This window comes from Natrix helvetica (genome assembly GCF_964273705.1).
Source record: "Natrix helvetica genome assembly, chromosome: 4".
Lineage (NCBI taxonomy): Eukaryota > Metazoa > Chordata > Lepidosauria > Squamata > Natricidae > Natrix > Natrix helvetica.
The window spans coordinates 141,406,006-141,423,788 of record NC_138550.1 but is presented as its reverse complement, the minus strand read 5'-3'; the positions used below and the strand labels follow the sequence as shown (position 1 = coordinate 141,423,788).

Genomic DNA, 17,783 nt, shown 5'->3' with positions numbered 1-17,783 from the left:
TACCAAAAGAAAAAAGTCTTGATTAAAAAGAAAAAAAAAACATTTTTCCCTGATAAAAATGTGGCCCTCATTGCCATGTTGAAAGTGCTAGTATTATCTTTTTAAAAGTTAATAATGAAACCTAAAGTCTGAGGCAACAGAATCAACTTCTTTGAAGAACATGCAAGATAACTAGAGGTCTCTTATACATTTAGATTTTATAGCAAGACTACTGTATGCACAAAAATGGAAGGACACTTCGATTTCTACCATGGACAAATGGTTGCAGAAGCTGATGGGAGTTGGCTGAAATGGCAAAACTGACCGTTTTGATTAAAGACGACTATAAATGCTTTTGCTTCCACATGGAGACAGCTTCTGCACTTTGTGCTTGAAGTGGCAAAGAATGAAACTTTGATTTTGGGTTTTACCTATTAGACTGACCGATAGAAATGGATAGTTTATATTATTATGAAAAAACAAAAAGTTGTGATTTGACATTAATGCCTTATTTTACTGCAACAGAGTCGGAAGTCAATGCTTCTTTTTCCTCTTCCTAATCTTTCCTCACTTTTCTTCCTGCCCCTTCCTCCCAACTGTTTTCCTATTTATTTTTGTATTTTGTATCTTATCTTATAACTCAATGAAAAAAAAAAGTCAAATGCTGTAGGGTGTGCTGCTTGGGCAGGGGGTTGGACTAGATGACCTACAAGGTCCCTTCTAACTCTCTTAATCTATATCTAAGTTGCTTGAAAAACATGCAAGCTAACCAGAGGTCTCTTACACTTTTAGGCTTTACTAAACGTATGCCAAATTATTCAACGGTTACCCTTTAAATATTTTTATATTCCCCTTTATGCGCTTTCAAACAGCAGTAAGAAACCTAAGATTCTTCGAAATAAATGGATGTAAAAGAGCGAAGGCAAGAAACGGGAGGAGCCTTCCCGTTCTCTACAAGTGTGCCTGCACACGAAGGCCGAGAAGCCAAAGGCAAAGAGTCAGGGGTGAGAGCGCAGAGTGCTGGTAAGCAGGCCTCCAAAGCCAACTTTGGTTAAAAAAAAAAAAAGAGGGTCTGTGGTGATAATGATGACGACAACGACGATGATGGACAGTAACGGCTGCCGCCAGGTTCCCTGCGCGCGCCTTTAGAATACTGGCGGCTCTGCCGCCGCGGCGGTTAGCTGCTTCTCCGCCACAAACATTCGGGCCGTCACTTAGCCGGGCTGTCCCGTCCGGTTCCCTCTCGAAGACCGCTCCTTGCGCTCGCGGGAACGGCCGGCGCTGCTCTTGCTCCCGGGGTGAGAGCGCAGAGTGCTGGTAAGCAGGCCTCGCTTTAAAAAAAGAGAGAGGAGGAAGAAGGGGCCGTCGAGTCGTCGACCAACAAAAAGGTCGAACGCCATGGCCTCAGAGAAACGGCGAGGCCGCGCCAGAAAGGGAACCGCGCATGCGCATGAAGCGCATGGCCCTAAAGGGCGGCTGTGGCCGCTTTTGCCGCCCGAGCTGCCCGAAAATAGGAAAATATTTTTTGTTGTTGTTTAAGTGCTTATGAAGTACGATAGTTCTTCCTTATGAATTTAGCGCTCTTTTATGAAGGCCCCTGAGCGAGTCCGCCGTTTCTTATCGTTCCCAAAGAGTTTGCTTTATTGCTCTTTTTTTAACACCTTCCAAACTCAGTGGGGTTTTTCGAGTGGAGGCACCTTGAGGAGTTTTACAGATTTCCTTTATCGTGCAGTCGCGTCCTAGCCAGCCACTAACTATATATGTGTGTGTGTGTGGACGGGATGGGTGGGTAGGAAGATGGGGGAGGGTTTAGGCAAGGACTTGAGTACTAGATATGGTGTTGGGAAGTCCTGAAATAGTACACTTTAAGTAATTGCCCGGTTTTCCATCTGTGTATATTATGGGGCTGTTTATTTTCCAGCATGGCATCTCCAAGTGTTTTAACAAATGGAAACTAAGAGATTGATTGGTAAGCACCTTCAGCCAGCAAGATCTCTGTGCCTCTCTTCTCGTGGTAAGTGTCTTGATCACCTCAAGTATTTGTGCAGAGAACACCACATTAATACAGAGATTTAGAAGGGCACTCAGCGTATTAATGAAGAATTAAAGCTATTCCTTTTTTTTTGCAGCATCCTTAGCCACGGTATCAACAGACTCTGGTAGTTTTCAGGCTGACTTTCCATGCAGTGCTTCTGTCTTTTTACATAATGAAATTAGTTCAGTAAGTATTATTTCAATAAAAGAGCAACAACAAAAATCCCTCTTTTACTGGAACCTCATGCTATAAATACCTTAGATACTGTGATGTGTAACAATATTTGGCTAGTTTCACATGCCAGCGTCATAACCCATTACTTGAACTTGTTTTGAAATAACTGTAAAATAATAATTGTGATTATCTTGTATTTTAAACTACTAGGATGAGAACTTTGATTCAGTCAGTCAATCAATCATTGAATTTCTATAAGCCCATGATTGGGTTGTAACAGAAAAAAATACAATTAAAAATATTAAAAACAGTAAAAACATCCAAATTAAATATACGCAGGAGCAAAATTCTTGGCCAGTTAGCAATACAGGCAGAAAATGGGGTTTTTAATCACATTCAGCACCCAAGGCATGGGAACATAGCCAGGTTTTTAGGACCCAAGACTGGCCCTAACCACGTTAGTCTTTCATAAGGCCCTAAAAACCTGGCTATGTTCTGTGGAACATGGAACATTCTACTCTGCAGGAAAAGCTTGTCCTCTGGTCCCTGCCAGCGAATACTCTGTACTTTACTGTACCTACCCCAAATAAAAAAATGGTATAATCTTTTTGAACTAACAAACTTTTTAAAAGGAATAAGTTTTGTGAGCTAGAGCTAAATGATATACACTTTAAATTGGGATGAGGTAGGGGAAAATGAAAGAAGTCAGTTGGTTAGGCACATACAGGCTATATGTTGGACAGATTACATGCCATATGAGAGGATATGTAAATATGGTGTCCCAGCCATTGAAGATATTGATCATGCTTTTCCCCCCACTTTCACCTACAGTATAGAACCCTAAGTCTTAGATATTTAACATCCCTACTTGAAAGAACAGCCCACTGGGATCTGAATTAGATTGTCCTATTCTCTCCTCAGCTCTAATGAATATATTGTGAGCAGAACTGCCAAGTCTATAGTTAAGACAGTCAAGCTAAGAACCCATTATATCAAGCAGATTGGGGTGTTCTGCAAATGTCATATACTTATCTGAATGATTCTCTGTATTTACCATATGTTTATTTTATTATTGTATTTTTAACTATTTTACCTGAAATTAGATCAGGTACTTTTTAAAAAATATGATCAGAAGACTAATCAATAAACTAAACTATGTTGCACAGATTATGACTACCTTATCAGCTGACAGTTATAATGTATTAAACACTTCCAAAACATATTTTTGAGACATATGGAAACAGCTACCGTATTTTTCAGAGTATAAGATGCACCTTTTTCCCTCAAAAAAGAGGCTGAAAATCTTGGTGCGTCTTATACACCGAATACAGCATTTTTTTGCCTCCTGAAGCCCCGCCTTCACCAAAATGGCGATGCATAGCGTTATGGAGGCTTTCAGAAAGCTCCTGGATGCTGGGGAAGGCAGAAATGAGCGAAAAATGGGCCGTTTTTTGCCCCCACCCAGCCCCCAGCAGCACTCTATAAGCCTCCATAAGGCTATGCATGCAATTTTTTTGACAAAAAAAATGCTTTTGCGAAAAACGGGCTGTTTGCTCGTTTTTGCCCCCCCCACCCCATCAGGAGCACTCTGCAATGCCCCCCCCTTCTCTCTTTCTCTCCCTCTCTATCCCTCTCTAACTACCTATTTTTTTAAAAAAATTGCCTCTTCAAAACCTTGGTGCGTCTTATACTTCAATGTGTCTTATACTCCGAAAAATAGGGTATATAGTACTTAGAGGACTTCTAATATGATATATGCCATCATTTGCCAGCCTTGACCTTCTAATAGTTCAGACTTAATGAATGGATACAAATTGATATCGGGAATCAAAAGAAGGACTAAGTTATATAGAGCATTTCAACTTCCAGGCACTCTACTACAAATCTCAAAATGATCATTTTGCAAAAATGAGATTGTAGCAGCAAGAATGAATGAGAAATTGTTCAATTTATATACATCAAAAAGTTTCAGGCTACCTCAAAATGAATGTGTTTTATCCCAAGTATAATCTGTCTCACATGTAAGGTGTACTTTCATAACTTTCTTCCTTCTCTTATACCAATTTAAATCTTGTATCAAATTGCCCATTTTTAGCTAACATAGACTAATATGATTCTCTTCCTACAGTGTGCATACCAAATTAATACATAATTTGAAACATCTAACAACTTACAGTCATAATTGAGCCCAAAATTTCTATCGCTAACCAGTAGTTAAATGAGTTTTGCCCCATTTTACAACCTTTGTGCCACAGTTGTTTAAGTAAAACATTGCAGTTTTAAGCGAACCCAGCTTCCCTCATTGACTTTGCTTGTTAGAAGCTGGCTAGGAATGTTACAAAACATCGGGACAGTGCATTTGTTGTAAAAATTCACTTAACAACCGTGTGACTCATTTAACAACTGCAGTGATTCTCTTAACTGTGGCAAAAAGGTTAAATGGGGGAAAACTCACTTAATAACTGTCTTATTTAGCAGTGGAAATTTTGGCTCAATTGCAGTCGTAAGTCAGGGTCTACCTGTATCTTGTTCTTTCAAAATGTAAATGGTACATAAAAGCAGCATAGAAGAAGCACTGACAATTTTGTGGTGGCTGATCTGACAGTCTTATATAGTACTTTCTCATGTATGCCTGTGAAAATGTGATAGAATTTGAATGAATCTAGTTCTTCCTTCCACACTGTATATTGTGACTTCTAACCTTATGAACTGCAATTAGAATGTTATGGGGATGTTCTTCACTATTAAAATTACAAGTGGTATACATTGTATGAATCTGTATAAAATATGTATACAATATCTCCTGCACGAATTATCAAAAGTTCCTAGAACCTTGTAAAATAATGTACAAAATATGTATATTAGATATATATGCATATTAGAATATAATATGTATTACACTTTATTTTAGATATGTAAATCTAATGGAATGCTGGTTTTAAATGACAATTTGATTCCTAGTCTGTCAGTGCAGCATAAAAATGAAGTCACAAAAGGTAAGTATTAAAATTTTTTAAATTATCATGAAGAAATATACAAAATTTATTTCAGGTTTTGAGCTTAGACTTTTCTATTAATTTTTAATTTCAATTCAATATTTGAAATTTATCTGTCATCTTAAATGAATTTTTATTCAAGAATTCATTTAGCATACCATGCTTACAGCAAAGGTGGTATTTATATTTCAGAAGCTCAAGGGATAAGCCACATAATGATTGCATGTCAATCCAATCTCTTTACAACACTAGACTCTGAACTTTAAAATTCTGTATAAATTACTATAACATTTAGTATAGAATGATAATCATAATTCAAATGACAGTTACTGTGTATAAACATCCAATAACATACTTCGTTATTTTTAGTAATAAGGATACAGTTTTGCTAACTAAATTCCTGTAAAATTGTTTGCAAAAAAAATATAGTCATTAATTTTCATTAGAAGATGCCTGATTTGTATATCAGTGTTCCTATTACTTTTCATTAATAAATTTTTGTGTTGGCAGAAAGAATAACATATAGCAGAGATTTCCTTCTGAAACTTTCAGAGGTTTCACTTGCCCAAAAGAAGCCAGAATTTCTTCCTGATCATCCTATTGTACTGGAAAAACCAGTAAGTATATGAATTTAAAACCGAGGTTGTAGAAATAATTTTACTAACATTTAAATTAGTAGTACAGTTTTATTGTATAGTGAAGTTGCAGCATAGATATCCGTTCTTAGTCACAATGATGACAAAATGATGATACAGGTAATTTCTTACCAGATTAGATATCTCTAGTAGTTTAGGGAAGAACCACATTTCTTTCACAAATGGTAATTGCTGCTACTTACTATATTATTTTATGAATAAATGGGAAGGTCTGTATATATTATGCAAATATTCTCCATAACCCAGAATTACCTGCATACAAAATCTAAGCAAAGTGCATTTTGTATATTTCATGGTATTAAAAAACTATTATCCTTTAGATATAAAAATAAACTGGAAATGATTGAAATGAATGGAATGAGGCCATGGATGTCTGAAGGCTTTAGAATTAATACATAAAGTAATGAATAGATGTTCATGATTTTCCAACCTATTATAAATTTAAAGTGATGTTGAACAAAAGTATATACCAAAATGAAACTCGAGACATTAGGTCCTTCCAAACTTTTTCCCACTGAAATATTGGGGATGGGTTTTATAGTGAAAGTAGAACTGTATATAGTACCTGTGCATGTATATTGGTGGGGAGACAGACAAGGAAAAGTTTCAGTAGCAGTTGCTCAAGCTTTGTAAAAAGCATGCTTCTTTAACAGTGGGGAAAGTGATGCTGTGTTTCCAATTTGCAAAATAAATAATGCAGCTGTAATTTTTTCCTGTCATATTTATACATGGATTTCTGTAAATTAAAGAACATTTTTTCATATATTTTTGTTATATGAACTTAGATTAAGTTACTGCTTGTAATTCCATAACTCTGCAATCATTCACACAGTGGTTATAAATACAAAAACTACATATGATTATAAATGCCTGTCCGAACTTTACTAATACAGGTAATCTTGATTTATGACAGCAATAGAGTCTGAAATTCCTATTGCTAAGAGATGCAGTTTTAAGAGATAGAGAGAGTGCAGGGGTGCAGCAAGGGTCAGAAAGATGCTTGGGAGGGAGGGTCAGAGAGGGTACACAAGGGTACAGGTGAGGGATGGTGCACAAGTGGCCAGCATAGCATTGAGGGCATGGGGCTGGAGGAGAGTGCGTGGGGGGAGAGACTTACCACAGTGACTTGTGACCTTCCCCATTGACTTTTTGGGGATGCTAGCAAAAGAATGTAGCAAATTGTGATCACGTGATTGGCAGGTGCTGCAACCAGTTATAAATGTGAACCAAATGCCTAGCTCATGCTCACATGACAGTAAGGGTGCTGGGGTGGCCAGAACTCTGAGGACTGGTCATAGCCATTCCTTTAGCACCATTGTAACTTCAAATGGTCACTAAACAAATGATCATAAGTTGCAGATTGCCTCTATATCTTTCCAGTGATGAGCTTCTGGGCTAATAGGTGTCATCTAATTACAGTATCTGGTATCCTGACATTTCATCAGCAGTTGTGGCTGGCATTTTCTGAGATGACAGCGATCTGCTTTGTAGCACATTTCTCAGATCTCCTAATTAGACCTTAACCTATTACTCTGGAAGGTCATCACTATTAGATTGACACTGGCTGTGAGAGCCTGCATCAGTATATTAGCATATTTTGAGAATTGAGAAGAGAATGTCTGAAATAACATTAACTGCATTGGATATAAAAAGCACTTTGTGGAGGGGAGGTTAAAGCTGAGAGAGTTGCCAGTATGGAATAGTATTCTTCTGGATATCCTGTCACATTATTTTACCCATAAATATTGCTAGTATACTTTAATTCATTGTTTATATATTTTTCATAGCTCTTCTAATTATGTCAGAGGATTGAGTTTCTTAGTTTGCAGTTTTGTCTTGAGTTGTGTCTCAATCTAATAAATGCTAACATGTTTCAAAACTTATTTAAATATGTAATGTTTTCTATTAACCAAATGTGTGGGCCTTTTGTTTTGTAGAAAAATTATTGTTTATTACCCGCTACAAGCAATGATAGATCTTTCTGAAGATAAAGAATGCGTCTCTTTTCACCATTTAAAAAAAATTAAGGAAAAGTGATCTGTAATATCAATAGACTGAATTCAGATGTATCTTTTACAGTTGGTGTAATCATCAGTAAAGCTATATTCAAGCAAAAATGTATGTGAATCAACTTAAACTGTTGTCTGATTCTGAACTAGTATATTAAGATTTTTGTAGTGATAGATAAAGGAAACAACTGCTGAAGTGAAGCAGGATCATTATCACTTGTCAAGTTTTGGGAATGCTACATATGAAAATAAGTTGCAGATCCTAACAAGTCTCATTCCTCACCTTTTATTCTAACAAAATTCCAAATATTGGGAATATGCCATATCTCTCACTGCTATAAACTGCTCATATCTTGTGGCTGTTTGCATTTTGACTAGATGCCAACTCATATCATAAACTAAACTGAGTTGGGGAACATGGACACACACATAACTTCTGCTTCCATGCACCAATCTTCTTGCTAGATTGTAGAACCTTTTAACGTCAATATGTACAAAAAGTGGTATGAGCACTGGAATCTTTGATGATTTTCATGCCAAACATTTAAGTAGTAAATAGCAAAACATGACCATCAAAGATATAGATTGCCCCATATCCTTAGTCCCGATTTAATTAGCTGTATACAAGCAATGCTTGTATGGGGCTATTACAAATGCCATGATGAGGCAGTGGTTAGAATGCAGTACTGCAGGCTAACTCACTGCTCATTCCAGGAGTTTAATCCTGAGCGGCTCAAGGTTGACTCAACCTTCCATTCTTTTGAAGTCAGTAAACTGAGGACCCAGATTGGTGGGGTGCAATTGTGCTTATTCTGTAAACCATTTAGAGTGGGCTGTAAAGCACTATGAAGCAGTCTATAAGTTTAAGTGCTATTGCTTTTTGTCTTTTTGTTAAATGTTTAAAACTTTCAATTCTTAGGATTTAGATGCTATGTCATTTTTGAAAGTTTTTTAAAAATATTGTACATATAAGTATTGGTTAAGTGTTAATAATTTGATCTCTACATCTGTCATTTCCCCCTCCCCTCTTTCCCAGATTTTGCTGTACATTCTTTTCCATATTTTTCCCTAGCATTTTCCCACAACTGCAGAATCATTTTTTTTTCAGATCAACTAAGTATTGATCCATTTGTTTTGTGATAGGAATTGATCAATTGATTTGCCATCAGAGCCTGATGTCATGGGCTGAGAGAGAATAACTGGGTCAAAGTCACCCAGACAGCTTTTATATTGAGACGGGATTAGAACTCAGTTTTCTCGTTTCTAGCTGATGCTTAAGCTTTAGAACTACTAAATCAAATTGGGTTTCACTTTCTTTTCCACATGATAGCATCTAAATAGTTAAGATTTTGGATTCAAAGATACATCTAGTCCTCTAGTACAATGGTCATCCTAATCTAATATCGCTAATCAACTACTGTGGTATTTTGTTCCTTTCAAACTTTTCCAAATTCTGCAAATATGTTACAATTGTAATGTTTTTCTTGTGTTATCTGTGTTATGAATGTAAATGTGGAATGGTATTTGCTTTTGTGAAGATTTTTTTTTAGTTGCTTGTATAGAGCAACTAAAGATACTTTCACATAGAGCAGCATTTGAAAGTTTACATACATCTATATTTATCAGACTTTCAAAATAAAGTGTAAAAATTGAGTAAACACAATAAGCCTAAAAAAACACAATAAGACAAAGAAATTAAAGGCATGTGATAAGAAAAAGAAACTGCCAATTCTAGTTGACATCAATATCAATATGTTTCCATGCTTGTCTTTGCAAACTGTTCTTGTTTTATGCAACGTCCATACAGTGTCTTTCTGTCTCCTTTTGAGATTCTGACTTTAGATCCATTTTATGAAACATAGCTATCTTAGTTTTTAATAGATTACTTTTCAGGTCCATGATTTCTGTAGTTTAATGTTCATTGCTAATTATTCAAGTTTTCAGCCCAAAACATGGCATCATCTCCACACAAAGATTTGTATTCATATTCTGTCTGATGTTAACATAGCTATTCCTTACAGATTTATTTATAAACATCATATAATGAAACTTTTTCTATTTCTATAAATATAAAACAGTAAAACATGTTAGTTTCGTCACAAGTCTTTTTCTGACTAACATCACTGTACACTAATTTAATAGACAGAACAATTTCAAACGATGGTAGAAATAAATTTTCAGGGAACTTTACAAAACACAAATGCGCATAATAAACACAGGGAACACAATACCTTATTTAAAAAATAACCATGAAATTAAAATGAATTTGTATCATTTCATACAATATTAATCACAATAAATTTTACAACGTGAATTTGTTTTAAAAGGAAGAATTATCCGTGAAGGAATAGTCATGATTTGGTAACTTCAGAGACTATGATTGTTCTCTAGGTGCAGTTTAATGTAGCGCCTACTTTTAAGAAGTATGTACTTCTAGTTGTTCAGGATGCACCAAGAAGCTGAAAAGGAAATATTAATGATTTAAATCATGTCAGTAATTTCCATCAACATTTCAAAGGACTGCTTAGTTGTAAAATAATTTTGCAATATGTAAATAGATATTTCATTTTATTTAGTTGTTATACCAGAACAGATTAAAATATACTGACATACATAAATAATCTTTGTGGAGTAGCTTTGTAGAGTGATATGGGCAGCATATAAATGTAATAGATAAACAAATAAACATCAACCTTGCAAAATTCCTACAAGATTAAAATATTTTAAACGGTGTAATATTCATATCCCAATTTGACTAAGACAATTAAAAATTGTTGGGATTTGGCAGTCTTTTTATCTGACTGATTATAGTAACAGCATAGCTTTAGAGTAAAATTACTTGTCATCTGCATAAAAGTTTATATATATAGATGGATAGATATATAGATGGTTTTAGCCTTATTTTTTTTTTTGAAATTATGATTTGATACGGGGAAGGAGCTAATTAAAATTCATCATTTAACTCAACAGTTTGGTAAAATGCTGTATAGATAAAATGTGTACTTGACATTTAAACGATTTTTAATTTGGGAATTAGATTAATTTCATTAGAAAGGTACCATATCTGAAAGAACCCTTATAGATTAACTTTGCCACTTCTGGTGAAAGAGATAGTAATGAAGGAGGATATTTCTAGATCTTAAATTTTGTTTGGATACAGAAGAATTTCTTAAACCTTTTGGTTTTTTCTGGATCAGCACTATCTGTCCCATGAAAATGATCAATCCCTTATATTACCGGTAGATCTGGAGGCACCCATGTAGCAAATAAAACTTAAATGAATCAGCACATATGAATTACAATTTCGTTCAACTCTATTCCCTATCAATAAATGCTTTTGAATTATTTTTACTAAATGAAGATGGTTGGACTCAGTGGCCCGTTCTAACTTTGAGATTTATAGAATCAGAGCAATAATTCAATAGTACAGAACAAATCTCGGAAGTCAAATAGAGATTGGCATCAACTAAGTTTATGCAATCCACGAAATCTTAATATTTTTGTTCTAAAACTCATACATGTAATCCTTTTAGGACCACTATTGGCACTAGAATTTCCACCGTTAAGCTGTGCAGACATAAAGCGAGATGTCATGTGACTATCACTTAGCAACTGCAATCTGGTATTCCCCATTTCCATTGTAGCCCCAAAATACATGGGTTATTAAGAAGAAAGGCAGGAATCCCAGGTGCAGAGCATGAGAGTGCTGTTGGGAGATGGATGCCTGGAAATGTTGGCCATGCATGAGTTGAAGGGAATGCAGTGAACTAGAAAAGGAGGCTAGAAAAAGAATATGCTGCAGCTCAGCGACTTCCTGGCACTCCATGGTTCTGGGGCTGCAAAAAGCCCCTGACCTACATTGTGAAGTCCAGCTGCAACCTGGCCCAGTGCAGCAGAAAGGGGCTTCCACAAAGCTGTTACAGCCCACAAAGCTTTAGTCTATCTTCATGACCCTTGCTGACTTGGGACTTGCTACCCTAGCTGACCTTTGCCATCTTTTTCCTCTTGCTGGTGACTGAGGATTTAGGCACTGGGTATAGCTGAACTTGCAAAACTCCCTGGAAGGGCCTCCTGCAAAGAGTATTTCCTTTACAGCAGGTGCTTCCAGGGGTGAGCTTTACAGAAGGTGCTGCCAACAACAGCTGCAGAGTGTGCATTGAACCTCTGGACCACCTGTGTTTTCTGCATCCTCCAGTTCTGCCACCACCTTGAACAGTACCTCCCACAGGTTCCATTTTTGCTGTGGAACTGATTCTGGCTCTCTTGCCTTGCCTGGTAATGGAGAGCACTGCGCTGTCTCACTGCTTCCTTTGCAGCCAGGCCTAGCCACCACCTAGGGAAGACAAGGCTTTGCGGTTTTGCTGTGCTCACTGTACATCCCATGGCTACACCCTCATCCAATACTTGAATCTTGGCCCGGGGATTCAGAAGAAAATAGCAAACATCAGCTGAGGGAGGTGGCGGCAGCAGGGGGCAAGGTTATGTAGTGCAGGGCACCCAAAAGAGCAGAAATGGGACTATAAGTGTGTGTGTGTGTGGGGGGGGGGGGGAGTCCCTATAGCTAAATCTGGGCAGACCCAAATTTTTATCACACCACTGCAGGAAAGCTGCAGTAGCTGCAAGTTCAGGGACTAGTTACTATTGTTTTCATTGCTGTCATAACTTTGAATGACTGCTGAATGAATTGTTGTTAGTTCAGGACTATCTGTAGGTAATTTCAGCCATTTTTTTCAACATTTACAACTTGGCATTATGTGTGCAGCTAAGCTAGACTACTATGTCTTGTTTACTGTTTGCAAAACCAAAGCAAAGCAAAATAAAGTTATGACTAACTTTGGAATTGACAAATCTAATGACATTCTGTGAAGCAAGTCCCATGCATTCAATGAGATTTATACTCTTATAAAATTTTCCAAATGGATATTTATTTGTTACTGTTTCTTAGAGTAGAACTAAATAACAATTGGAAAGAAGAACACACAGAAATAACAAACTCAAAGTAAAAACCATTACCAGGAACAAGCATAGTTGTGATGTGTTCTGGAGTCTCCAGACAATCTACATTACTTCTTTGGAATGACTTGCTATAATTCATCTGGAGATGGCTGGAGAAATAAATAATATTTATTTTACCCAAAACCATACTTAAAACTCTTTGGTTTACATTTTATAGAATTACAATGATTAAATTAATCATGAATATTAAAAATAGCCCAATTTAAACCTAGCTGTTCCAATTCACAAATGAATACTTCAGATGTGCACAGGCTCATAACCAGGCAGAACTCATTCAGAAACATGATCTGTGATTAAAGTGTCAATGGGGCTGGGTGCAATTATGAATTGTTTTATCGCAGAGCTTTTGATCTAAAAACAAATAGAGCCACCATGGACTTCTGAGGTATTTGCTCTGGAATACCAGACGAGTTTTCACATGTAAAAATATTGCCATATTAAAATATTTTCTGAATTTTGATGAATCAGTATTTTCATCCCTAAATCTATTAGAATCAACTGATGCTTTTATCACATTGTTTTACATTGCTTTCCTGCCACAAAAAACTTTTTATATATTAAGGTTAATACTGCTGAAATAGGAAGTTGATATTTTTCAGAAAGGTATAAAAGTAACAATGTTGGCTGCTGATTAAACCAATTAATGCAGAAGACTGACATGTAGTGTACTGCTTATGTTGCCTAAGCATGATGATGCTGATAAATAACTGTTTTAGAAACCTACTTACCTGTTCCAGGCATTATTTTTCCAAAATTCATAAACAATGAAACAGGATTTGCCTGAAAGTTTCTGGACAGAAACACTAAAATATAAGCACAAAATTTATTTGGATAGAAAACAGCCCATATTGATGTTTATTTACAAAAAAAGTATGTCTGTTTTTCATCTTTGGATTGGTATAGGCCTAGTGACAATGCCGAGTTTCTGTAATATTAAACTAAGTTAAAGCTCACCATTTTTATTACCATGAGATTGATATTTTAAATAAATCATTCCCAGCACTACAACCTCATATAAAACTGATTGAAAGCCAACATATATTTGCAATAAATGGCATAGTATTCAGAGGGATGTTGAACCAAAAGCTGAGCAGAGTATATTTTAGCAAAACAAATAAATGAAATTTCTTGGCCATAGCATAACAGTCATGTGGTTTGTATATAACGTAATAAAAGCTTGACATTCAAAGTTAAACTTTTCAATGAGGAAATATGTAAACATGCATAATTATTTCCATTGACACTTTTAAAAAGTGAAAGACTGTTAGTTTTTGGAAAAAGAAAAAGCATTGAATCTAACCTGCCAAAATCTTATTAATGGGAATTCATAATCTGATACCTAGAAACTGCACAAGATGTATCTCTGGGAGGACATGATTCCTTATTCAATTGGTAAGATTTGTAGGAAAACCTATTTCCTTGGATATTTAGCCCTCGGCTGAATGAAATGGAAATAGTCATGTCTTATGTTCAGCTATTTAATTACAACAAGACCCTTGGCTTACCTGAACGGTCGTTCTCTGGGCGCTGCGGGAGAGTCCAAGCATGGGTTAACACAGCCTATCTGCCCTAGGACTGAGTAGATTTTTCTTTGCTCATGCCTCCTTTGCCTCCCTGAGGTCAGTTTAAAAACGAAGTCTTGTCCGCTGCAGGACGCCTTTCAGGTATCAATCATAATGCAGAACCCTGGACCTTTCAAGAAACCCTGGGTGGGTTTCGACTCTCCCACAGCGCTCAGAGAACAACCGTTCAGGTAAGCCAACGGTCATTCTCCTGTGCTCTGCTTGGAGAGTCCAAGCATGGGACATACCCAAGCTATTTTCTCCCAGGGAGGGCTGAAGTCATGTCCAGATTCTCCAGAGCCGAGGCAACTTGCTGCAAAACACGTCTTCCAAAGGAGGCTTCGGCTGAGGCAAAGGTGTCAATTTTATAATTTCTGATGAAAGCTGTGGGGGACGCCCACGTCGCAGCTCTGCAAATGTCAATGATCGATGCTTGGGTCGCCCAGGCCGCTGTAGTGGCGGCACTCCTTGTGGAGTATGCCATCACACGACCCGGCATGGTCCTCCCCTGATGTTCATAAACCATTTTGATGCAGGCCCGCAGCCAACGTCCAATGGTTGAAGACGAGACCTTACTACCCAACGACCCAGGTTGAAACGACACAAAAAATGACTCTGAATGTCTGAAGTCTAGTCCTTTTCATATATACGCAGACCGCTCATCGAACGTCCAGCTTGTGCCAGGCGCGTTCCTTGGGGTGCTTAGGCCTGGCACAAAAGTTCGGGAGGATCACCTCCTGAGATCTGTCAAAGTGAGAGTTCACCTTTGGTAGGAAGGAAGGATTGAGATGCAGGGTGACCCGATCATGATGGACGATACTCAGTTTCTCCCTGACAGAGAACGCCGCAATCTCCGACACCCTCCTAGCAGAAGTAATTGCTACTAAGAAGGCAGTCTTAAGAGTCAAGTGGCGAAGACTGGCAGTTCTCAACGGTTCAAATGGTGCGGTGGTTAGGGCTCGCAGAAGATACGGTAAGTTCTAGGACGGGTACCTGTGTATCGCCTGAGGTCGAAGATTAGTCGCTCCCTTCAAGAAACTTTTGATCTGAGGGTGTTGGCTCAAGGACTGATGAGAGTCTCTAGCCAGAATAGTTGACAAGGCCGCAACCTGGCGACGGAGGGTGTTGGGAGCCAAGCCTTTGTCCAACCCCTCCAGAAGGAAGTCCAGAAGTTGAGGTATGGAAGCTGCAACATCTACAATGTCATGGCGCTTGCACCAAGTGGAGAACGTGGTCCAGGTTGCATCGTAGATGTGTGTTGTAGATGGTCTTCTGGATGCTTGAATGGTTTGGATAACCTTGTCTGATAGGTTTTGTTTCCTCAGGAGCTCCCTGTCAAGTGCCATACGGCTAGTTGGAGCCACTGGGGCTCTGGATGACTGATGGCCCCCTGGCTGAGGGAGATCTGCTCCTGAGGAATTTTCCATGGCTTCCTTATGAACAGATCGACCAGATCTGCGTACCAGGACCTCCTGGGCCAATGCGGAGCTACCAGTATGAGTTCCGCCTCCTCCTCCAGGAGCTTGTTGATTATCTGCGGGATGAGTGGCAGGGGCAGGAAGGCATACAGGAGACATGGGGGCCAACTGGCAGGTTTATTGGGAGGCATATCCTCATCCTCCGATAATTCAAACTTGTCCGCAGCCTCCTCTTCCCAGACAGAAACCTCTGTTGTGACAGAGGTATCCAAAGACTTGGGGTTGCGGCTCCTGCTCTCACTGTGGTGGTGGCCCTTCTTAAGGCCCCTGCCACCCCTGGCCTCCTTTTGGCAGAAAGCTTCAACCACGCCCTGAGAAATAGCCTGGGATATAACTTCCCGCATCTGTGCTGAGAGAGCAGGGCCTTTGTCTTCTGCGGGTCTGGACCTGGAGGAAGTCAGGCCTCGTTCCCTTCTAACTGGGGCTGAGGAGTCCTCTACATGAAAACAACCATGAAAAGGCTCCAACTCCTCCCTTATAGAAGAGCTGGGGAAATCCGGGAATCCCAGGGAGGCTGCAGGGGACCCAAACTGAGAATCCCTACCACTTAGGGATGGTGACTGATCCCCTTGATTAGAGGGAGAATCCCCTCTCTCAGTTCTGGGTGGATGAGAGGCCGAAGCAGCCTCACAAACTTGAGGGAGAATTGGGGCCTGGGGCCTACCAGATCTCTCCCTTGGGGCCTCCTGCCTCTTGTCACCCTGCCTTTTGGAACCCTTGCTCCCAGAGGAACTATGGGATGATTTGCCCCCAGTGCCCTTACTCCCCTTCCTTCCTTGGTATGGGGGATCTGGCCTGCTGCGCTTCGCAGAGGGCCCTGCCAGCTCCTTTCACGGCTCCAAATCTTTATCTGCCATTCTGATGATGGAGATCGGTTGATTGTCAGCGTGGAGGGTGAAGCTGCAGCAAGGAACGGCACCAGATGCTGGCCAGTAGACTCCGAAGTGTCTGCAGATCTGCTTAATAGCTGGAGGCTGGTTGGATTACCAGGGCACTCCGATGCCGCCTTTCTGAGACAGGAATTCTTCTGGAGGGGGAGGGAGGCCCTGCCGGCGCCCCGGACAGGACCAAGCAATCCCCAGCGGTGATCTGCACTGAGGTGGTTAAGCACGTGGTGTAGATATCCTCAATGGCTCTGGCGACTAACTTTTGATCTGGATGCCAAAAATGGCCGCCGCGGCTTCACGCTATCTATAAAGAGTTCTCCGATGCCTGCCGGTGCCTGAATTAGTGGCCCTTAGAAAGTGTGCGAAAATGTCGCTTCCAAAGTGGCCACTGCGCTAGCCGAGCTTTCAGAAACGCCGCTGTGGAAACCGGGACTCTCTGAAGCCCCTAACTCTGACAAGCGGCCGGAGACGCGCAGAAACGCCGCTGCCATCCCCGCACTCGCCAGCAGCCGCCGGACAAGTGGTCTCTGCGACCCCAACTGCTGCGTGTGGCCAGCAGCAGGTCAGAACCCGACAGTCACCTCAGCAATCCGAAAAATAAGAATTCTTTGTAACAGTACATATCTCTACACCAAAACTCTACACTAGAAAAAAAATAGAAGAAAAATCCGAATTCTAAAATCTACTATAATTTGCCTGGAGAGTCCAATCTATCTGTCAAAGGACTGAAGAGCTCCCCAAAACTAGTCCTATCGTGTAGACTGCGTTTTTAAACTGACCTCAGGGAAGCAAAGGAGGCATGAGCAAAGAAAAATCTACTCAGTCCTAGGGCAGATAGGCTGTGTTAACCATGCTTGGACTCTCCAAGCAGCATACAGGAGAATGTCAAATTTTAGAATTGCCAGCAGATGGCACCATATACATGGAAAGTAATACATAAGATTAAATGGAAATTCTTTTACTTTTCTGTATCCTCATCAGATTATTGATG

General features: G+C 39.2%; 2 protein-coding genes across 5 annotated transcripts in view; one reads left to right on the top strand and one right to left on the bottom strand.

The window, feature by feature from the left end:
- The first annotated feature begins 847 nt into the window (after positions 1-847).
- Positions 848-10,117, top strand: LOC309391098 (uncharacterized protein C8orf88). Of its 3 annotated transcripts, none has more exons than XM_081951180.1 (6): positions 848-1,002; positions 1,901-1,993; positions 2,109-2,200; positions 5,100-5,184; positions 5,695-5,801; positions 7,778-10,116. In XM_081951180.1, exons 2-6 carry the CDS (start codon positions 1,927-1,929, stop codon positions 7,823-7,825), a joined length of 399 nt encoding a protein of 132 aa, XP_081807306.1. In that variant the 5' UTR covers positions 848-1,002; positions 1,901-1,926; the 3' UTR covers positions 7,826-10,116. The 3 variants fall into 3 exon arrangements, with proteins under 3 accessions (XP_081807306.1, XP_081807305.1, XP_081807307.1); XM_081951179.1 differs by lacking the exon at positions 848-1,002 and adding an exon at positions 1,057-1,296 and having other exon boundaries at positions 7,778-10,114; XM_081951181.1 differs by lacking the exon at positions 848-1,002 and adding an exon at positions 1,404-1,529 and having other exon boundaries at positions 7,778-10,117.
- Positions 10,118-10,185: 68 nt separating this feature from the next.
- The window catches only part of NECAB1 (N-terminal EF-hand calcium binding protein 1), a 39,597-nt gene continuing 31,999 nt past the window's right edge, over positions 10,186-17,783 (bottom strand). The window contains exons 11-13 of one of the 2 annotated variants that reach the window (XM_081951176.1): positions 13,594-13,668; positions 12,863-12,954; positions 10,186-10,308 (exon numbers count right to left, since the gene is read on the bottom strand). In XM_081951176.1, coding sequence (XP_081807302.1) covers positions 10,283-10,308; positions 12,863-12,954; positions 13,594-13,668 — 193 coding nt within the window. In that variant the 3' untranslated portion in view covers positions 10,186-10,282. The remainder of the gene's footprint in view (positions 10,309-12,862; positions 12,955-13,593; positions 13,669-17,783) is intronic. The other variant, XM_081951177.1, reaches the window with a different exon arrangement.

Bases quoted from the DNA above. Each gene is read 5' to 3' on its own strand.
- LOC309391098 (XM_081951181.1), top strand. From the start codon at position 1,927: ATGGAAACTAAGAGATTGATTGGTAAGCACCTTCAGCCAGCAAGATCT. The intron at 2,201-5,099 runs GTAAGTATTATT...ACTTTATTTTAG, and splicing joins TACATAATGAAATTAGTTCA to ATATGTAAATCTAATGGAAT. The intron at 5,802-7,777 runs GTAAGTATATGA...TTTGTTTTGTAG, and splicing joins CTATTGTACTGGAAAAACCA to AAAAATTATTGTTTATTACC.